The sequence below is a fragment of the Dendropsophus ebraccatus genome, chromosome 14, assembly GCF_027789765.1.
Source record: "Dendropsophus ebraccatus isolate aDenEbr1 chromosome 14, aDenEbr1.pat, whole genome shotgun sequence".
In the NCBI taxonomy this organism is placed as follows: Eukaryota; Metazoa; Chordata; class Amphibia; order Anura; family Hylidae; genus Dendropsophus; species Dendropsophus ebraccatus.
This window is the reverse complement of record NC_091467.1, coordinates 55732868-55755161: the sequence shown is the minus strand read 5'-3', so window position 1 is coordinate 55755161 and position 22294 is coordinate 55732868. Positions and strand designations below refer to the sequence as shown.

The 22294-nt window shown below is 42.2% G+C and overlaps 1 protein-coding gene across 3 annotated transcripts in view; it reads left to right on the top strand.

The window, feature by feature from the left end:
- ITGB4 (integrin subunit beta 4) overlaps positions 1-22294 on the top strand; it is a 49707-nt gene that overhangs the window by 14214 nt on the left and 13199 nt on the right. For all 3 annotated transcript variants that reach the window (XM_069953330.1, XM_069953327.1, XM_069953329.1), the window contains exons 2-26: positions 3674-3751; positions 7088-7170; positions 8982-9083; positions 9529-9733; positions 10008-10104; positions 10324-10495; positions 10852-11115; positions 11283-11372; positions 11953-12075; positions 12522-12689; positions 12788-12864; positions 13041-13252; positions 14207-14310; positions 14472-14570; positions 15611-15740; positions 15855-15977; positions 16939-17045; positions 17485-17518; positions 18417-18602; positions 18759-18862; positions 19574-19632; positions 19828-19851; positions 21340-21488; positions 21574-21753; positions 22044-22192. In XM_069953330.1, the coding sequence (XP_069809431.1) occupies positions 3674-3751; positions 7088-7170; positions 8982-9083; positions 9529-9733; positions 10008-10104; positions 10324-10495; positions 10852-11115; positions 11283-11372; positions 11953-12075; positions 12522-12689; positions 12788-12864; positions 13041-13252; positions 14207-14310; positions 14472-14570; positions 15611-15740; positions 15855-15977; positions 16939-17045; positions 17485-17518; positions 18417-18602; positions 18759-18862; positions 19574-19632; positions 19828-19851; positions 21340-21488; positions 21574-21753; positions 22044-22192 (3119 nt within the window). The remainder of the gene's footprint in view (positions 1-3673; positions 3752-7087; positions 7171-8981; positions 9084-9528; positions 9734-10007; positions 10105-10323; positions 10496-10851; positions 11116-11282; positions 11373-11952; positions 12076-12521; positions 12690-12787; positions 12865-13040; positions 13253-14206; positions 14311-14471; positions 14571-15610; positions 15741-15854; positions 15978-16938; positions 17046-17484; positions 17519-18416; positions 18603-18758; positions 18863-19573; positions 19633-19827; positions 19852-21339; positions 21489-21573; positions 21754-22043; positions 22193-22294) is intronic.

The following is a 22294-nucleotide window of genomic DNA, read 5'->3' as shown; positions in this document are numbered from 1 at the left end:
CGACAACCCTGATGTTCCCTTCTGCAGCCGTCACCTGTAAATGTGCAGGCAAAGCTTTAAGAGGTCCATTGCCTGCCGCAATCCCCTTTATCCCCTACTGTCAGATGTAGAGCTGCACACAGTCTGCCATTATCCCATCACCTGACACTATACCGTATACTGTCCCTGCTGTGCTGTACAAGTGCGCTGTGGTGAGCTCCCCCTTGTGGCTGGAAGCTGCAGTACTTGCTGTACAATTGGTCCAGAAACTGCTGTGGGAGATCATTACAGTTTCAAAACTGTACAGTATAGACATCCCCTGAAAACAAGACCCAGCACATCTTTGGGAGCAAAAATGAATATAAAACATTGTCTTATTTACGGGGAAACTGGGTATATATATTGGTTGCATTGACCATGAAGCAACCTCTTATGCTCCATTACCCTTTCATTTGCACACATGAATACATATGAATCTGACAGCAGCTATTGTCACTATGGAGGTATCACAGTAGTAAGCGTAACATTGTGAGAGGAACATTAAGGGGCAGTAGAAGGCATAAGCCCACAGTTATAAAGTCTAATACTTTCATTTACAATGGCTGTGTCTACTGCAAATGCTTGGTAGTTGCCACCTTTGCTATAGAGGCTCTGGTTCCTCAGACTTTTCACCAGCTGTGCCCCCAACAAAGGTTGGCATTCTGGCATCGGCTTTGCTGCCTATGATGGTGAAGTATACCAGACACGGAATTATCCTATAATCAATACTGAATATTTAGAATATTCAGTATAAGGCCCCGTTCCCACTGAGCAAAGCTAGCGGAATTCCGCGACGGAATTGTCCGCCGCGGAATGCCGTTAGCCTCCCGCTCATAATGGGACTCTATGGGAGGCGCGCGCTGCTGCTCTGTCCGCGCTGAAGAATGAACATGTTCATTCTTCAGCGCGGACAGGGCAGGAGCGCGCGCCTCCCATAGAGTCCCATTATGAGCGGGAGGCTAACGGCATTCCGCGGCGGACAATTCCGTCGCGGAATTCCGCTAGCTTTGCTCAGTGGGAACGGGGCCTAAATTTAGTGAAAAAATTATTTATCTGGCGCAAACATCTCGGACTTTGAAAAAAAGCTAGACTGTAGGTATGTGCTAAAAAAAAATCACTGATGTCAGAGGGAAGCTAGTCTGGACAAGTATGAAAAATGAGCCAAAAAGTGCTGAATCGTCTATGCTAAGGCAGGTCTGCCCTCACGTTATCACATATACTAACACATGGCTTCCTCCAATCTTCTATGACCCCAGCATAGCCTCAAACATTACAGATGAGATACATTTCTACAAAAAAAAAACAAAAAACTTTTTCATTCTTTAGTTAAATGAGTATTCCCATTTGTCAAAGCTATCACCTATTCACAAGGTAGGGTATAACCTGCTGATCACAGACCCCCACCCCCGATCCAGAGTACAATGTTTTCGTCTGGGATAAAATTTCTATGTATTATAGCATATATTTCTATGTATTTTTTTAGAAGGAAAGCATTTCTGTGAAGTCGGTACAGTACTAGCCATCCACCTATTATATCTTATATTCTCTTTATATTTACCCGCACAGCCAGTCATAACATTTCATTTTCCCGAGCTCCAGTGCAAATTACCTACAATATTGGATTATACAGATGGGTACATGTGATTCTGTTAACAATAGCCACATTCTTCATTCCTTAAATCATCATAAACCAGCATTAAGTATGCAGAGAGGAAACACATACACCCATGCCCATAGAAACAGGAATAAAGCCAGGAGACAGGATGATAAATCCAAGTCAGGTTAGGGGCAGACCCTACACTGTACTATGGCCTCTCCATGGCATGTAATACGCCTATGCTCTGGGCATGCAGGATCCATCTTATTCCCTAATATCAGTGTCATACAAAGAGGAAAACGGATAAGGGGTAGCAAACTGAGTCCCCATTATGGTGCCACCAAGGTTAGGAGGGACTAGTGCTTGTTTATGCCTTTAAAAAATAAGATTGCTGCATCCGGAGAAAGGCCTATATGGAGCTTATAATCACTTCTGTGAAAACTGCCTGCGCCTTAAAGCGGTACTCCGGGCCGTGGGGTATTTTTGAGGATTGCCGGGAAGGGGGTGGAAATTAAAGCCGGAGGTCACTTACCTCCCCCGTTCCAACGCCGGTGCCCGTATCGCGCCGCCCGGTACTCCCGTCCCACGGACGCTTCCTGGTCAGAGCTGCCGCATAAGACGTGACGTCTCAAGGCAGCTCTGCCATTTAGCGGCCAAGGTGGGACCCCGCTATGGCCGCTGATTGGCAAAGCTGCCTTCAGACAGCACGTCTCATGCGGCAGCTCTGACCAGGAAGTGGCCGTAAGACGGGAGTACCAGGCGGCGCAATCCAGGCACCAGCGCTGGAACGGGGGGAGGTAAGTAACCTCCGGCTTCAATTTCCACCCCCTCCCCGGCGTTCCTCAAAAATACCCCCCAGCCCGGAGTACCCCTTTAATAACAACTATAGGGTGCCTCACAGTTTAAAAAAAAAAAATGACATCAGCCACGTTCTGCTCCATGTACAAGTCCCTTAAAGTGGTCATACACCTTCAATAGCTGTCATCTTAAAGTTGTACTATAATAAAAAGAAATTATTTCTACATTTGCTCTCTGCTGCCACCTCTGTCCATGACAGGAACTGTCCAGAGCAGGGGAAAATTTGTTACTGCTCTGGATAGTTCCTGACATAGACAAAGGAGGCAGCAGAGAGCACGGTGTCAGATTAGAAAGAATACACCACTTCCTGCAGGACATACAGCAGCTGATAGGTACAGGAAGGTTTGGGATTTTCTAATAGAAGTCATTTACAAATTATGTGTTTAGCAATGGAGCAGAAATAAACTATTGTCAGTTGTCTAAAGGGCGGCCATTACAATTGTGAAAGCAGCAAAGTATATGAATGGAGACTAAAGCAAGCTATTCACAAAGTTATGTGTGTTACCTTTGGCCATAACATAGGAAAGCAATAAACCAGGTTATAATATCGTCAAATTAGGACATTGGTTGTGTTGCCCAATACTGCTGCTCGGCCTATGGGAAGACTGCAGCATAATTCCTCCTGTATTATTAATGTAGATTTATTTTGGCAAATAAGTGATACCCTATTATATTAAATGATGCTCAGGAAATACAGACTATGAGGAGATTTATCAAACATGGTGAATGGTAAAATAGGCCCAGTTGCCCCTAGCAACCAATCAGATTCCACCTTTCATTTTCAAGAGAATCTGTGAGGAAAGAAAAGAGGAATCTGATTGGTTGCTAGGGGCAACTGAGCCAGTTCTACTTTACGCCATTTTGATAAATCTCCCCCTATGTTCACACTGAGCAAAACAGGCGGATTTCCACGGCCGAACCCCCGCCACAGAATCCCGCCTACCTCATGTTAATTCTTTGAGCAGAGAGCGACGGAAGCCGTGGCATGCGAGCCATCCCATAGAGACACTGTGTGACACTGAGGCAGGCGGAATCCCTCCCCGCCGCGGAATGCCGCCTGTTTTACTCGGTGTGAATGGGCCCTAAGGTTTACTTTTTGCTTCATGTTTCTCCTTGTTATATTCTGCATCCCCTATGTAATATGTATGTAATGGACAGGTAATATGGCTGTACAATGTAATCATTCTGTGTGTCCCGCAGGTGGGGAGATGTTCTTCCCTCACATCCTGGGGGCTCTGCTGTTGCTTCTGAGCGTCTCCGATGTTCACAGCGATAAGGGTAAGTCCGTGCTTCCTGGTATATACATATAGTAGTGGTGGACGTATTCTCATGAATGGCCAATGTGTGGGAGAATATTATTAGTTTGTCCCTACAATATCTGTAACCGCCGTCACTAACTGTGAGGTAAACAACTTATTGACAAGGAGATGGGAATGACCAGTAATTCATACATTTCCGTGAGGTATAACAGAGTAGGAGGGCGACAAAATCTATTCGAGTTCGACAAAATCTCTTCACTCTTTTTACACAATATGGCGGCAAAGATTCCCCCCTCCCCCCATCCCAGATTTTATGTAATAAGTTATATAATCCCCCAAATCATGCACCTTTCTCCGACAAAAAAAAAAATCAGTGCTCATAAGGGCACATTGACTAAAGAATTAAAAAGTAATGGTTTTCGGAACACAGTGATACAGAAACTGAAATTGCTGCAGAAATAGCTGGGTCCTCAAAGGGTTAAAGAGTCATTCCCCTTAAAAGACACTTGTCAAAGGTCAAACCTGCACAGAATATATATATATATATATATATATATATATATATATATATATATATATATATATATATCCATCCCATGGCTGTGCCAAAAGTATCCATTAAAACAATACTTTAAAGCAGTGCTTCTCAAACTTTTTCGACTGGAGCCTCACCCAACAGACAAAGGCAATGCCTGGGCCTCACCAGACTGACCAAAAGGGTGCCTGGGCCTTTCACCACTGGGCCATCAGTGGTGAAAGTCCATTTAAAAGCTGAAAATAATGCTAGGACTACCTTTCACCTGTATCCCAAGCTCTATATTCTAATAAAGCAAACAGCAAAATGACTGTGCAGATCATAGTTACTTTTGTTAAAACTGGCTCCCCAGCTGGGCCTCACCAACAACTAGGGGGCGCCTCAATGGTGAGGCCCGCCTTACAGTTTGAGAAGCACTGCTTTAAAGGGCTGTATACGTGTAGGGTTACCAGTGTTACTGTGTTATAAAGGCAATGGGGGGAATTCATCAATGGTGTTGTAGAGTTTGCAACCATTTGTTTGCTGAATAATGCACAACTTTCCAAGTCAAAAAAATTATATTTATTGTTAGCCCCTATTCACACATCCACAATTACGAACAGAAAATAGGGTCAATGTATATTAATGGCCCCATTCACACATCCGTAGGTGTGTACAGGGCCGTGATCCGTGCTGCAAAGAAAAAAAAAAAAGCACTGGCCCTAGTGCGGACTGAAATTCCTCCATGGATGCACCAATAGAAATCTATGGGATCCGTATCTTTGCGGATGCGAGACGCAAAAAATACAGATCCCCCATCCGCAAATAGTGACTAGATAATTATCAACCACACTTTTTCATTTTTGCGGATCAGCAAAAAAATACGGATTCAATACGGATGGAATTTTGTGACATGGGGTGAAAAATAGTGGATTCAAATTTGCGAAGTGAAAAATTTACTTAGTGCAAGTTCACACAAAGTAAAACTGTCTTAATTCCGCGCCACGGAATCCTGCCAGCCTCCATGTCATACAGGCAGTCTATGGGAGCGCTGGCGCCTCCTCTCTCCGCGTGGGAAAATTGACATGTCAGTTCTTTTGAGCGGAGAGGGGAGGCACGCGAGCCCTCCCATAGACTGCCTGTATGACACGGAGGCTGGCAGGATGCCGTGGCGGAGAGTTCCGCATCGGAATTCTGCTAGTTTTTCTCCGTTTGAACTGGCCCTTAGTCTTATCGGCAAGCTTCATTTATCATGGGCAACTTTTTGTGCAAAGATTTTGGGCACGTCTACACTGCCTCTGGGCAGTTTTTAGTGTGACTTTGTGTGGTTTTGCACAAATTGTGATGTCACGTGCAACTTTTTGTGAATGCAAACTACAGAAAACCGTCCATAGATGAGCCTGATGGTAAATTTCCCTCATAGCCCATATCAGAGCCCAGTGGCATCTCGGGAACAGTTTTGTACCTCCGCATTATTTCTAGCGAACAGTCTTCTATGTGATTGAAATGTTTTAGTACAACAGAGTCTGGTAAATAGTGGATGGGGACAGCTGAGAGCCCGGCCAAGTCCCAGCTGCATTCGGCTCCTTTGTTGGTTGCCTGGGGAGACTGTCACACATTGTATAGCTATGTCCATTACTCTATTGCAAGAGGAGTCTCATTGAAGACAAGATTCTGAAACTATTCACTTTCAATTACGATTGTGGATCCTGCACAGCCTGCAAGGCCCCTGGCACATGGCTGCAGTTCTGAACCCATGGAAGCCAAGTGATACAGATGCCGCTTGCTAATTTATGATGTTTTATAGAACAAAATTAGAATTAAAGGGGTAGTTTAGCAACAAACAAAAACCTTTCAAGTCAGCTGGTGCCAGAAAGTGCTGAGATTTGTTATTTACTTCTATTAAAAAAATCTCAAGTCTACCGGTACTTATCAACTGCTGTATGTCCTACAGGAAGTGGTGTATTTTTTCCCGTGTGGAGAGCAGGAGAGGTTTTCTATGGGGATTTGCTGCTGCTCTGGACAGTTCCTGACATGGACAGAGGTGGCAGCAGAGCACACTGTGTCAGACTGGAAAGATTACAAAACTTCCCGCAGGACATACAGCAGCTGATAAGATTTTTTAATAGAAGTAAATTACAGATCTCTGGCATTCTTTAGATTTTTTTTTTTTCTGAACTACCCCTTTACGTAGCTTATAATACATGTATGCCCTATTCACACATACTGGGTTAGGTGCCAGTTGTGTGCCTACGTTCTCATCGAATGTCATATAGTATATGTCATGCAAGTATATAGGATATTTGTTATCCCATTCACATACATACATCAGTATACCTCTAAAAAAATAATTGGCAAAATGAATGATCACGGTTATTCTTTAGGATGCTGCACAGTTACATTAATAGACAATGAGACAATTCCCCGTCAGCAAATTTACTGCAGGAGGTTATTACTAGCCCTTACATTGCTGCAGTGGGTTTCTTGTAGCTACATGTTAAATTTGCCATAGGCAAGGTATGAACATACCCTAAGCGGGGCTGGATGATATTATGCAAGACGCTGTTTACTTACAACCATGTGAAAATTATATTGTCCTAACAAGTACATTGACTTCAGTTTTTTTTGCATGCTGTTGTTACCTTGTACCTTGTTCTTTTTCTTTATATATTATAAAATATATATATGTAAAAAAAAAAAAAAAAAAAAAAATATATATATATATATATATATATATAGACCAATCCTTAGATATATGTTACTTGTAACCAGCAACCCCCGTCCCACATAGGTAGTCACCCATCTATGGTCTCTATCCAATCTCTCTCTTTTTATTCACAGTCAATGTTTGTGTGGCCTCCAGAGCTAAAACCTGCACAGAATGTGTACGTGTGAATAAGGACTGCTCGTACTGCACAGATGAGGTAAAACCCACACTTTCACAAATGCAGTTGTAGTAATTATGTACAGCTCACTATTAGAGGAAATGTCATATTACTTCTTTTAGGGATTTTTTTTTATCATTATACTAGAGGATTTTGCAGCCCTCATTGACGACGGCCATCGAAACCATGTCCGTTATTTGCTAATGATGGCTGTCTATAATGATCATGATCATAGTAGAAGGCTGTCTTTGGCAAATAGTGGATGACTTTTTAATGGCTGCCGTCAATGACAGCTGCTAAATCCTGTCGTGTGAACGTAGCCTACTTGTGCGTTTTACTTTTACTATATACAAATATGGTTTGATTTGAGAAATAATGGTTACAAGTTGCTTATATTCGCCTCTCTGCTTGTAAAACTCAAGTATTGTGAGCCTGTCTCTTTTTTCTGAGGGTTCTCTGTCCATATGTTCTTCCCTGCAGAACTCACTCACCGCAGTCCCCAATCTGTAGTAAGGGGTAGTGTAGCGATTGATTGAATATCTATATAATACTGCGCCTTACAGTCTGGAAAGAGTGTAACCTTAGGGAAAAAATCTAATACTGCTTCTCAGCACCATAGGAAAGGAAGCCAGAGTAATAGTGGCCTAAGGTTTATTATAGATCCCGCATAGTGTCACCTAAGATGAAGCCTTTTATCAGTGTTGTGAGTCAGGCTGATTCATGACCAGGATGTCTGAAGATTTGGCAACTGCGCCTTATTGTACATATAATTGAGTGTTCATAAACTTAGTAGATAGACTGCCATGGTAGGAGATGTTTGACTATGGCACAGTGTCAGTATATAGTATATAGTCTACCTCCTTTGATGTGTGGCACCAACAGTTGGCAGGAAAACCACATCAAGGACAGCACCAAAATCTGCTTGGTGGATTAGGCTGGGTTCACACTACGTGAACTACTAAAGTATGGAAAAATGGATGAATTTGTGTGCATCCGTTTTGATCCGTTTTTCATTGACTTTTATTATAAAAAAAAAAAAAAATCAAAATGTTATCTAGGAAGTAACATCACCATGTTATCCAGGAAGTGACATCACCATTTTATCCAGGAAGTGAAGCCTTGATGCAGTAGTAAGTGCAGGGAAAAAAGCCCTTTATAAGCATTTCCTGTAATAAGTGTATATTGGTGATTTGTATAACTTTTGGGGGGGCAATACAATACTTAAATAAAAATTTTCACCGGACTTCTCCTTTAAAGGTTATTAAAAAACGCACTTAACATGTCGTCATAAAATAAAAACCACAAATGAAACGCTGACACATTTAAGACAATCCTCATGAGTAAATCCAAACCATAACCAGGATTGAATCCGAAACTCATGGTGCTCATCTTTCCATTATAGTTTCTCGCTCTGCGGTTCAGCTCTTGGTTTTGGCCACAAATACTGACCAAAATACTATGTGTGAATCCAGCCTTAATGTTGTTTTCAGAGAATCTATTTCTGAGAATATAAATTTAATTTCAGTGTGAGAAGTCGTTTGGCGTTCACACCCTTCCCGTTGTGATTCACTATCGTAGAATTTGGTAGACAGCCAAGATGATACTAAGGATAGCGGTCCTCCGCTAGTCTCCTACTTCAATAACTAATAAGGAATAAGGAAGTTATAAGGAATGGGGTCCTAAGTGCGCAGCACGTTCTACGTGTCGTGCTGCCTTAATTTAGCTTAGTGAAAATTACACAAACAAGAGTGTTGGCTACCTTTATGGCATAGTGAAAATTCCAAACAGTGCCGATTCCTGACGTGACAGTAATGATCTCTTTTCACACTTTTCTTTCTCGCTTTGCTCAGAATTTCCATAATATCCGATGTGACCTGAGCAAAAATCTCCTGAGCTATGGATGCAGCGCTGGTGGAATTGTTTCCATGAGAAGTGAGGTCAAAACACTGATGGTAAGCTATCCTATCTTACTGATTTCACCTCATTATTGTGGCCTATGGCCTTTCTGGTACCAGCCTACTTCTTTCCACTCTAAGACACTGTTCTCATTATCGTAATGGCTTGTTTTCTTCACATATATATAACAGATATTTTCATATGGATCCTTAGAAATTCCATTTACCCATAATGATGTCTGTGAGGGTCCAGTTTTGATGGTTCTATCAAAAATTCTTGGACTCAAAGACACAAGGGTCAATGTATACAGGGCTAGAGTTTGACATCAGGCCCTGTGACTCAAGTAGCTTAGAACTACAATTTCCACAATGGCCTGATAGGCAAACACTATATGATGCTACCCATGTTCAAAAACAACTAAAGACTGAGTTCTTTCCATGTGTCTTCCGACCCCACACTACTTCTCATAACAGATTCCTCAATATGTGTATGCATTTACAGAAAGAAGAGATCAACACAAAAGTAAGTAGGACACAAGTCTACCCCCAACAGATGTCCATGCGACTGCGAGCCGGAGAAGAACATACCTTTGAATACCGCGTGTTTGAGCCCCTGGATACACCTGTAGATCTATACATCTTGATGGACTTCTCCTACTCAATGTCTGACGATTTGGAAAATCTTAAAAATATGGGGGATCATTTGGGTAAGGACTGGCCTATAACATGTTATTGTGGGACATTGTTTATGGATAGTACTCATCCAAATGTGACAGTAACAAAAGTCCAACCTGACTGTGCTAGGTCCGAGTTACTTTACCAAAGTGACGAAAAGACCTGAAAATTCCAAAACTAATGGAAAAGTACAACTTTGGTAGAGAGAGACGTGTCGTGTAGGTGGCGACTAATGTAGACATGGTGACTCTTATTGTTTTTTTACTTTGCCCCTCATGCGTTTCTTCCTGTTTGTCTGTATTGCAGCCAATGTGGTCAGCACTCTCTCCACTGACTACATGATTGGTTTTGGGAAATTCGTAGACAAGGTGTCTGTTCCTCAGACAGACATGAGACCGGAGAAGTGAGTATGACCATAATGAGCTCTATAAAGTAATGCCCACAATCAAAACATGGTACTTGCCATACATATAGGTGACAAATCACATCAATATGCACGAGGAACCGTGAAAAAGTTCTTTTCTGAGTTTCCCACTGTTCACCAAAAGCATCCATAGTCTAAGAGCAGATATGACTTTGTGCACATACAACTGACATTTATCTGCTCTGTCTTATATTTCAGACTGAAGCAGCCATGGCCCGAGAGTACACCCCCATTCTCTTTTAAGAACGTCATCCGCCTCACAAATAACATTAACCAGTTCCGAGAGGAGCTCAAGAAAGAGAGAATCTCTGGGAATCTAGATGCTCCTGAGGGTGGGTTCGATGCCATTCTCCAAACAGCTGTGTGCACGGTAAGTTGGCTATTATTATTACTTATAGTTAGGATATATAGAATATGTTAGTCAGTTTGTTATCCTACAAATCCTCTACTCTCCCTCCTTACCACCCAGAGTGGTCCAGCATGAGGACACGGTTCCTGGTGCCCACACTACACTACTTTTAGGTGTGCCCATACATTGGCAGGAACTATAGACAGGAAAGCTGCTACATATGCAGTCTTGATTTTCTCCATTGATGCTATAACAACCCCTACGGCAGATGTTTTTTCCAAGCCTACCACCACCATCTTCCTGCCCTATATGGGTATGTAGGATTTATTATGCTTATTTGTAACTTATTGTTTTTTTTGTTTTTTTTTTAAACACAGAATCAGATAGGGTGGAGACAAGGAAGCACTCACATCCTGGTGTTCTCCACCGAATCAGCATTTCACTACGAGGCTGATGGAGTGAATGTTTTAGATGGGATCATGGCCAGAAATGATGAGCGTTGTCACTTGGACTCATCTGGACTTTATACATATGACACCCTTCAGGATTACCCATCTATACCCACACTCGTGCGACTTCTTGCTAAGAATAACATCATACCAATCTTTGCTGTCACCAACCATTCCTACAGCTACTACGATGTAAGTGATAACAAAATGGTGGCACATCTTGGTTTTGGAATAAGTAATGGACATTATGTGCACCACTAAAAGATTTGTAGATTGTACCGCCCGCCATGCTTTATTTCATATACCAGGTGTCTAATTGAAGAGCCTGCTCCAGGCTGACCAACAATTTGTCTTTACAGAAATTAAGCAAGTACTTTAAGGTGTCTGAAATTGGAGAACTGAAGGAGGACTCCTCTAACATTGTTCAACTCCTGGAAGAGGCTTTTAAGGTACCAGAAGTCTTCTACTGTTATTTAAAGTAGAGTAACCATGGAATGGTGGACAACCTACATCTTTATGGCAAAAGAGGACAACACAGAGGGTTTAGGTTCAGGTGCAGAAGGTTCAGAAGGTAGAAAGTATTAGGTGGTAAGTAGGTGCTGTGCATAGACTAGAAGGAAAGTGAGACACTTGAGTGTGACACCTGACAGAGATAACTTTTGATCGGTGGAATAGAACTTAGTGGCACACCTCTACTGGGACAATACAAATGGAATGGGCAAAAGGCACGTCAGATCTAGAATGGCCTAGGCTGCAGTACCATTTAAAACCACATGCACGGAAATTGCACTGTGCTTAGACGATCATTGAAAGAGGTGTGGTGCTCCCTGCAGCATGGGTTCCACTTTTTTCATCCTAATATAATATCATTTAATAACTCTTTGAGAAGTGATGCGATCAATGTATTCTATAATACAATGAATGTTTTCTGATCATCTTCCAAAATAAAAGCTGATCGTACATATAATACAGCTTCCTAAGAGGTTCAAGTTATAATTATTCTGCTAACTGCTTAAACTTTAATTGTAGCAAATCCGCTCCAGGATGGATATCAGGGATGATAACACCCCTCGTTCCATGAATATTTCAGTCTCATCCGAGACTGCCAAATTGACAGAGACCGGATCATTCCAGGTGACCCGTGGTCAAGTGGTGAGTGTCAAAAATATTGTTCTGATATACAGTGAAGCCTCTCCAATAGCTCACCCCCTCATCTAGAACAGATTTCCTCAGTAAGGGAGTGTTTGCACTGAGTAAATGTGGCGGAATTCCATGGCGGAACCCTCCGACGCGGAATCCCACTCCAGCCACAGACATGTCAATTCTTTGAACGGAGAGCGGAAGAGAGCGGAGGCACGCAAGCCCTCCCATAAAGATGCCGTCTGACACTGAGGCAGGTGGGATTCCGCGTTCCACCACGGAATTCCGCCACATTTACTCAGTGTGAAGGTACCCTAACCATATACCATAGATACTGCCCATCTTCTTTGAGAGAAAAACCTACCCTACAAGACCACCTTTTCATACATTTTTGGATGGTCGTCTTAAAGGGTGATGACAAAATGGTTGACTACAGTTTTACTTGTTGCCTTTTTCAGGGGACATTTAAGGTCAACGTAAAGGCTCTAGAGAAAGTTGGCAACCAAAAAGTTTGTGAACTGCCCCTTCGGGAAACATCTGGCAACATCCTCCTCAAACCATCGACCTTCACAAATGGACTAGAAATCGAAGCCTCAGTCATGTGTGACATATGTCCCTGTGAGCTGGTAAGTGTTAAAAAAAAAACAAAAAGAAAGCTGGACCGATCGGCAGGACCGGATATATACTCCATTGGATTCTAAGCATTTTTATGTGTTTCCTACAGCAAAAAGAAATGAATTCCCCAAAATGCAGCAGAAATGGCCACTTTGCCTGCGGACGTTGTGAATGCAAAGAACCTTGGTAAGATCCTAGTCGTAACCCTGTGTTTAGCTGCAGCTGATGCACATATCTACTGGAAACCACATCATTACATAAATGCAATATGATAGTATGTTTTATTTTAGATAAGATTTTACGAGGGTCATGAACGCCATGAGATATTTGCAATGTTTATGTCCACTTTTTTTTATACACAGGAGAGGTGAATTCTGTAACTGTTCATCTTTACAAGCGGTGGACAGCCAGTCATGCATTGCCCCTAACAGCACAGAGGTTTGCTCAGGAAGAGGAGAGTGTCTTTGTGGAGTTTGTCAGTGTTATGGCGAGACTCCAGACCACCAATATCAAGGAGAATTCTGCCAGTACAACAATTTCCAGTGCCCACGTACAGGCGGCTTCATGTGCAATGGTAAGAGTATAGCCAGTTATAGGTATGATAGAACATAGAGATAGGTGACTGGTATAACACTTTTTCTGCTGTACATGTTGTCCCCGAACACCTGATAGTAGAAATATACTAAACACTGTAACCAGCCTAGACACAGAAACCACATCACTGAGCACATATCATATAATTATTACTTGTTTTACCATATACATAAATAAGAGTCTGTATAATAAAATAACAAACTGTTTGTATAAGGGTTTTTATTATACTTTTTATATGAGTATATTCATATCCTTTAATATTTCAAATAATAGACGTGTCTTGATTTGTGTAGCACACTTTTCAGCTTTACTGTATAGACAGGCCAGGGCCTGCAGAGTCGTTTCATTAGATTGTAAAGGACAGAGTAACTAAGATCAGATGACACCTTTGTTGTACTGGTGGAGGCCCGGGAGTGAAACATTTGTATAGAGACAGATACAGCTCTGTGTGCATCCCCCTTTCCCTTTCCTGGTGTCTTAAGAAGGGGGTGTATTTCATCTCTGGAGTCTGTACTGTTTACAGACACTTTTTTGCACCATCAACACCTACTTACTGCAGCTACTGTCTTTGTAGACCAAGATTCCCTAACTCCAATCCTTGTGGACCACCAACAGGTCATGTTTTTAGGATCTCTGTAGTATTTCATAGGTGATATATTCACAATCAGTGTATCAGGTACCACCACAGGTGTTTGTTGTATGGAATATCCTGAAATCATGACCTGTTGGTGGTCCTTGAGGACTGGAGTTGGGGAACACTGGTGTAGACGATACAGGAAGAAAATGTGTGTATCCGATATGGCTGCAGCCTCTATGGAATATTTAAATAACAACTAATAACGACATGAAAAAAAAGTTTTTTCCAACATTTTATAAATTAAAGTAAAATTCCATTAATGGAAGGTCTCACGTCCACCTATGCCTTCTTTTACAGATAGAGGCCATTGTTACATGGGGGGCTGTGTGTGTCAGCCCGGATGGGAAGGGGATGGATGTGAGTGTCCAACCAGCAATCAAACCTGCCTAGATAGAAACGGGGTGAGTTGGTGGCCACGCTGACCTATGCTTGGCTGTGGTAGTAACTATTTGTAGTGGTATTCAGAGAACATTTACTTGTTTTTATGAAAAAAGCAATACAATTATTGATCATGTCCACATGATAAGTGCAGGTGAGAATGACCCATTGTCTTGTGTTACAGGGCTTGTGCAATAACCGAGGGAAATGCGTTTGTGGACGTTGCCAGTGTGACTCCGAGTTCCAGTTTACAGACGGCCTCTGTGAATTCAGCAGCTCCCTGGTACGTAACAAAAATATACAAAGTGTATATACAGGTCAGTGCAAATAACACAATGGGGCATCTGGAATGATAGATTTGGTGCTAATCCTATACATTCTTCTTTTGCATGTCATCTCATGGCTGGTGCATTGAGATGAGCAAATCTTGAGCATGCTCCGGTTTGTCCATACTCAAACGCTCTGCATTTGATTACTGGTGGCTGAAGAATCTGGATGCCTGGAAATCATGGATATAGCCGTAAACTGTATCCATGTTTTCCAGGACTCCCTTGGACTGCATCCAACTTTTTCAGCCACTGGTATTCAATTGCTGAGAATTCAGGTTTGGACAAAACCAAGCATGCTCATGGTTCGTTCATCTCTACTGGTATCCAAAATAAATTTTACTAAAATTTTAGCACTGTACAAGGCATGTGTCATGGCTGCAGGGGCCTGTACAATGGGTCACCGCTGTGTCCATTTGTTTAGCCCGGAGGACACCGCATCCTAGATGTCAGGGAGTGGTGTCGCCGGCTTTCCGACCCCCTTACCTGTCTTCGTTCCTGCTGTCACTCTTCTTCGCCAATGCATGCATCCCAGCGTCCTGGTTCCAGCCCATGCTGCCTGTCCATGTTTCCTGTTCAATGCCTTTGTTCTCTGTCATGATTCCTGGTTGTGTCTTATCTGCATCACTGAACCTTGTCCACCACCGCAAGCTAACCAAACCAGGGGTAGTGACTTGGGGGTCACCTGCCACAGCAAGCCCAACCTGCCTTGGGGCAAGTTCTGGTGAAGACCAGCAACCCCTTAGACCCCCCCTCCCTGGTGCAGTACAGTCCATCGCTTGCCGTGGTCCATCGGATCAACGCCTTCAACCATTACAGCATGCCCCTTTTCTCACAACATCCAAAGCTAATAATAAATTTCGCACACCCCATGTACTTAGGTCTGGATTTGGCTATTGGCCCAGTAGGTGAACATGTGATAAATAACTACATTGAGAACATATTTAAGTGTTTTGTCGTAAATATTCAGCTTTTTGGTTGTTTTGTGCCCATGTAGAGCCTGTTGGGAGCCTGTGAGGATGTTAGGACCTGTGTACAATGTCAGGCCTGGAGAACTGGAGAGAAAAAGGGAAAACCATGTGAAAACTGTGAATTTAAGATAAAGATGGTGGATGAACTCACTAAAGGTAGGCTACTAAAATCACACATTTCTATTATATTACTAATCTGCATGTCTAGCAGATCTCTTAGGAAGATGGTGAGGATAATACCAGTCACTGACTTACATGTCTCTGTCTTAGCTGATGAGAGAACCGAGAAATGCACCTTCCGAGATGAACACGATGACTGCACCTACCATTACACTGTGGAAGGATTGAGCTCGGTGCCGGCAAACTACACTGTACTGGTGCAGAAGAAAAAAGGTGAGATGCATCTGATCATCTGTCATAGTGAGGGGATCAGTGATCCCGACACCTAGTCAGCTACGCAATGGGGAAGGTGTTGCAGTAGATGCTAAAGCAAATATCAGACAGCTGCTGCTTTATGACAGCTATCAGCAATAGCTGCACCAATGCCCAGGCTACAATAGTGTAAATTATAATAATACTGTAATAATAATAATAATATTAATAATATTACTTAATGTAAAATTGGTATATGAAATTAGTTTTTATGGCCCCTTAAAGGGATTGCTGGGGGTCTAGGTCAGACCACCACAATCTTTTATTGAGTATCCTAGTGTATCCTTAGCATGGTAGGAAACCAACCTTTAAATGCTTATAATTTCGCAGACGTAGAGGCCATACATTAGGGATGACACGTGACTTGGTTCACAGTTTGGATGACAATATCAAATTAAACAACACTTCACTAATCCCCTTTGTGATTAACAGTTTAAAGGGATTATGCAGTGAAATTCTTTTTCTTTCAAATCAACTGGTTTCAGAAAGTTTTATAGACTTGTAAATTATTTTTTTTTTTTAAATCTCATGTTTTCCCTTACTTATAAGCTGCTGTGTGTCCTGCTGGAAATGTTTTCTTCCCAGCCTGACACAGTGCTCTCTGTTGCCACCTCTGTCCGAGACAGGAACTGTCCAGAATAGTAGAAAATCCCCATAGAGAACCTCTCCTGCTCTGGGCAGTTCCTGACACAGACAGAGATGTCAGCAGAGAGCACTGTGTCAGACTGGGTGAATACACCACTTCCTGCAGGACATACACCAGCTGATAAGTACTGGAATACTTGAGATTTTTAAAAAGAAGTAAATTACAAATCTATTTAATTTTCTCAAACCAGTTGACTTGAAAATAATAAAAAAATTATTTTGTACATTTGTTCTGCTCTTGGCACCTCCATAGTTATGTTATGATCCTGTGTTTTAGAGTGCCCTCCGGGAGCCTTTTTATGGCTCATCCCTCTCCTCATCTTCCTGATGCTGCTCCTCGGCCTCTTGTTGTTACTGTGCTGGAAATACTGTGCCTGCTGCAAGGTAAGGAATAAGAATGGAACCCCCCGAAACTAAGACTCCTATGGTCTGTCTGTTGGGAGGTGCACGCTACCAATAATACCACTTTATAGAAGATCCAAGTCAATGGGGCCATACTGTGTATCTGTATGCCTACAATTGCAGCTGGAGGTGTATGGGGGTTTCTGTGGCCCAAGAATAATGTTATTCTATATCTATAATGTGCATCTATCTATGGCAAAATGCAGGGAAATATTGCTATGGGTAGATTATCGTTTAGTGATGGTTCTCAGGCACTAGTTGGATCACTAGGAAGTAAATAGGATAGTATAAACCCACTGAAATAGTTCAGATATGACATTAGTATTGGATTTCATTAGATTTTTAGTTCATGTACTTTTATAGAGGTGAACTTGTTATCTTACAATATTAGAGAAATGACCTCTACTTCTAAATTTTCCAGGCCTGTCTGGCGCTGCTGCCCTGCTGTGGACGAGGTAAGAAGCAACATCTATACAACCTGTGCTTTATTGTCTGTATGACTATATGTACATGATCTCTATTATACATGATACCAGTTCTCTCAGTATAGTATACACATCTTTTGTGATTTTTTTTAATTTATAGTACTCATAACTCTGCTAAAAGACCTATACTAGGAAATCTAGGATATGCAATGTAGATTCATGTGCAACATAGATATAGGCGCAGTATGTGCCACATTCAGTAGGTTTATGTGAAATGTATGCTTAATCAGTGGGACGTTGTACATGTACAGTAGTATAGGTAAAGGGTCAGTATATGCAGTATAGGTATAGGAGCAGTATATGCAGTATGGGTGCAGTATATGCGGTATAGGAGCAGTATATGCAGTATAGGTATAGGAGCAGTATGCATAGAATAGGTAAAAGGTTAGTATATGCGACATAGGTATAGGAGCAGTATAGGTATAGGAGCGGTATATGCTGTATAGGTATAGGTGTAGTATATGTAGTATAGGTATAGGTGTAGTATATGTAGTATAGGTGCAGTATATGTAGTATAGGTATAGGAGCAGTATATTTAGTATAGGTATAGGAGCAGTATATTTAGTATAGGTATAGGTGTAGTATATGTAGTATAGGTATAGGTGCAGTATATGTAGTATAGGTATAGGTGTAGTATATGTAGTATAGGTATAGGTATAGGTGTAGTATATGTAGTATAGGTATAGGTGCAGTATATGTAGTATAGGTATAGGTGTAGTTTATGTAGTATAGGTATAGGTGCAGTATTTGTAGTATAGGTATAGGTGCAGTATTTGTAGTATAGGTATAGGTGCAGTATAGGTGGCAGTATGTGCATTATAAACAACTAATCGGTTTTATGCTTATGTGTTTATGTATGTTTTTACAGGTCGTGCTGTAGGATTTAAGGAAGACCACTACATGCTGCGACAAAGTCTTATGTCATCTGACTACTTGAACACTCCTCTAGTACGAACCGGTAACCTCAAAGGTGGAGACACTGTAAGATGGAAGATTACCAATAACGTCCACCGTCCAGCTCCAGCACCAGGGGACCTAAATCCGAAAGAATTAGGTACAGAAATAGAACAATAGATAGATAGACAGACAGATAGACAGGAGATAGATAGATAGATACAGTAGATAGATAATAGATAGATAGAAGATAGATATGAAAGGTAGATTGATTCTATCTAGTGATAATATATTATAACTTCATCTCATTTTATAGTCCCATATGGTGTCTCACTACGGTTGGCACGACTCTTCACTGAAAACCTGTCCAAGCCTCAGACACGAGAGTGTGACCAACTACGCAGAGAAGTAGAAGATACGGTAAGTTAAGAATTTGCTATAGATCAACCCCGGCTCTCTACAGACATAAGAGATAGTCAATGACAAGGCTGCTATACAGGGTTACTCCATCCTTGCCCATGTACTGTACGATTACTAGTGTTGAGTGGACCTGTCAAACTGTTCAGATTCGGCAACATTCTCCAACACTGAACGCTCGGCAACGTTCTCCAACACTGAACGCTCGGCAACGTTCTCCAACACTGAACGCTCGGCAACGTTCTCCAACACTGAACGCTCGGCAACGTTCTCCAACACTGAACGCTCGGCAACGTTCTCCAACACTGAACGCTCGGCAACGTTCTCCAACACTGAACGCTCGGCGACGTTCTCCAACACTGAACGCTCAGCAACATTCTCCAACACTGAACGCTCGGCAACGTTCTCCAACACTGAACGCTCAGCAACATTCTCCAACACTGAACTCTCAGCAACTTTCTCCAACGCTAAACGCTCAGCATTTGATTTTTCGTGGCTGCAGAAGTTGGATGCTGCCCTAGTTCTGCCAGGAAAACATGTATACAGCCTAGGGCAGCGTCCAACTTCTGCAGCCACGGGTAATCTAATGCCGAGCGTTCGGATTTAGAGAACGTTGCCAAACCTGTACAGATCCACTCAGCGCTAATGATTACAGAACCCGAGGAACCTTGGTCAGAAAATCAGGATATCTTAATCCCATTTTTATCTCCACAGCTGAACGAGGTTTATAAGGTCATTCCAGGGACTCACAAAGTGAAACAGACTTCATTCCGGTAAGACTGTGCTTGATAGTAATACAGAATTATCACCTCCCACAATATACAGTGACACTTCCCAAAAAGGTCAACTTACTGAGAAGATCGACCCTGATCTAGACCAGTTCCCTAATATCCTAAGGGAGTCGATGTTCTCATAGAGGCTTCACTGTATATAGGTTATTACTAATTCTTCTGTCTTTCCGCCCCCAGGCTGCAGTCCAACGCTGGCAAAAGGTACAAAACTCTCTAAATACTAAATTATATGGAAATATTTACACAATACATTTTATTTCAGTTTTTTTTCCTTCTGTTTTATTTCTATGTTGTGTGACATAGAAAAAGTATGATAGGTCTCCTGCTTTAAAGGGGTACTCCAGGCAGTAGGACTTTTTTCACTATGGCAGGGAAGTAGACGTCGTTGTTTTCATCCAATCCCTCCCTGGCCATAGTGGAAAAAAGCCTTCCCGCCCGGAGTACCCCTTTAGGATATTGTTTTTGTCTTTTTATTGATGGTCTGTCCTCAAAGACTATAGAAACCAAGCAAGGGTAATTTGCACATGTACCAGAATCTTCCTCAGAACATGTTGAGGTGCTTAGTCAAAGCTCCCCTTTGACTATGTGTTATCCTCAGGATAGGCCAGCGCTGCGGAATCTGTTGGCACTATACAAATAAATATTATTAATATAATTATAGGCCAATAATATCTGATTGTGTACGTCAGTCATCAGGTACCTCTGCCAATCAGTTGTTTGCTGGATCCATGCCGACTGCATATGAAGAGAACAAATACAGAGGCAGACAGCTCCGTATAGTATGTAGTGGTCATACTGGGGAACTGCAGCTCAGCTTTAATTGAAGTAAATGGGAGTTGAGTTGCAGTAGTCACTACTAGTGATGAGCGAATACTGTTCGATCAAATAGATATTCGAGCGAATAGTGAGATATTAGAATATTCGATTTTTGTACGAATATCCCGATGATATTCAACAAATATTCGATAAGCGTTCAAATCCCCCAGCTTCCGGTTTTACCATCCAAATGGCCAAATAGATGTTTTTCACTAATCGAATACTTGTTCCCATAGACTTTAATGGGGTAGAATATTCGATCAAATATTCGAATATTCGCGGGATATTCGTACGAATATCGAATATTCAAATATCTCACTATTCGCTCATCACTAGTCACTACAAAATATATGCAGCTGCTTCTAGCTCTTCTCTCTGTATATGCTAATGGTTTTTGGCCCTGCCTAAGATAGGATCAAGCCGGTGTACTATTAATAGAACTAAAGTCCCTTAAAGGGGTTATCCAGTGCTACAAAAACATGGCCACTTTTGCCCTGCTCTTGTCTCCAAATTGGGTGGTGTTTGAAACTCAGTTCCATTGAAGTAAATGGAGCTCAAAGGCAGACCACACCTGACCTGGAGACAAGAGCGGGCAAAAGTGGCCATGTTTTTGTAGCGCTGGATAACCCCTTTAATTGTTTATCCAGAAACAGTGCCATATACACTGGTGCGGCTGTGCCTGGTACTGCATGACTGAGCTGCTGGTTGGTGGGAGTCCCCAAGGATTAGACCCCCCCACTGCTTGTGATATAATGATCCATCCTAAGGACAGGTCCTCAAATCAAAGTCCTGTAAAACCCTTTTCAACATTGATGCCACTTAGTTCTATTGCCAACAAGTATAAACTCAACGTCTTCCTATTACTTCCTTCAGACAGGACCATACCATCGCAGACACTGTTTTAATGGCTCCGAGAGAAGCTGAACCTGAGATTGTAAAGGTCACAGAGAAACATGTCTCGCAGGAGGCTTTCCAGGACCTTAAGGTCACCCCAGGATACTACACAGTCATATCTGATAGAGGTGAGCAGTAAGGTCCTCTGGATGCTGCCTTAGTTTTATGCCTTCACATTGTCTGATCTCTGGCGCCCCTCTGTGTCTGTTACAGATGCCCATGGTCTGGTGGAATTTCAGGAGGGGGTGGAGATGGTGGATGTGCGGGTTCCTCTCTTCATCCGACCAGAAGATGATGATGAGAAGCAGCTACTTGTGGAGGCTCTAGAAGTTCCCACAGGATCTGCCCGTCTGGGACGCAAACACGTCAACATCACAATCATCAAAGAACAAGGTGGGATGAGGGACTATGTGACCATATATACTGATCCAAAAGAACTTGGCTTATGGTTTGGTCTCCAAAACAACATCTCTTTGAGAAGACCAGTCCTTTTCCACACCAGATCTCCCATGACTGATCTTAAACAACAATATATTATGCATATTGGACCACCTATCCTAGAAGACCACTTTTTAGTGTAGTTTTGGGGGGTTTCGCTATAGCTGTATCTCAAGAGCTATAGGTAGTCATAAGACACTATAGGGGGTTCTGATATTCATTCTCCTCTCCATGTTCTCCCATAGCTAAGAGTGTTGTGACCTTCGTGAAGCCGGCTTTCACCTACAGCCGACAGGACCAATTTGCTCGCGTTCCGCTTTCTCGTGAAATTCTACAGAGTGGCAAGTCGCAGGTGACCTATCGCACTCAGGACCTGACGGCTCGTGACGGCAAGGTAGGCTCAGATCTGCCAGACTAGTGAAAGATAAGGCTAAAAATACAATGAGATAGGAAGGGGGGGTGTCATGTAATTCAATGGCGATGACCATTTAATGGG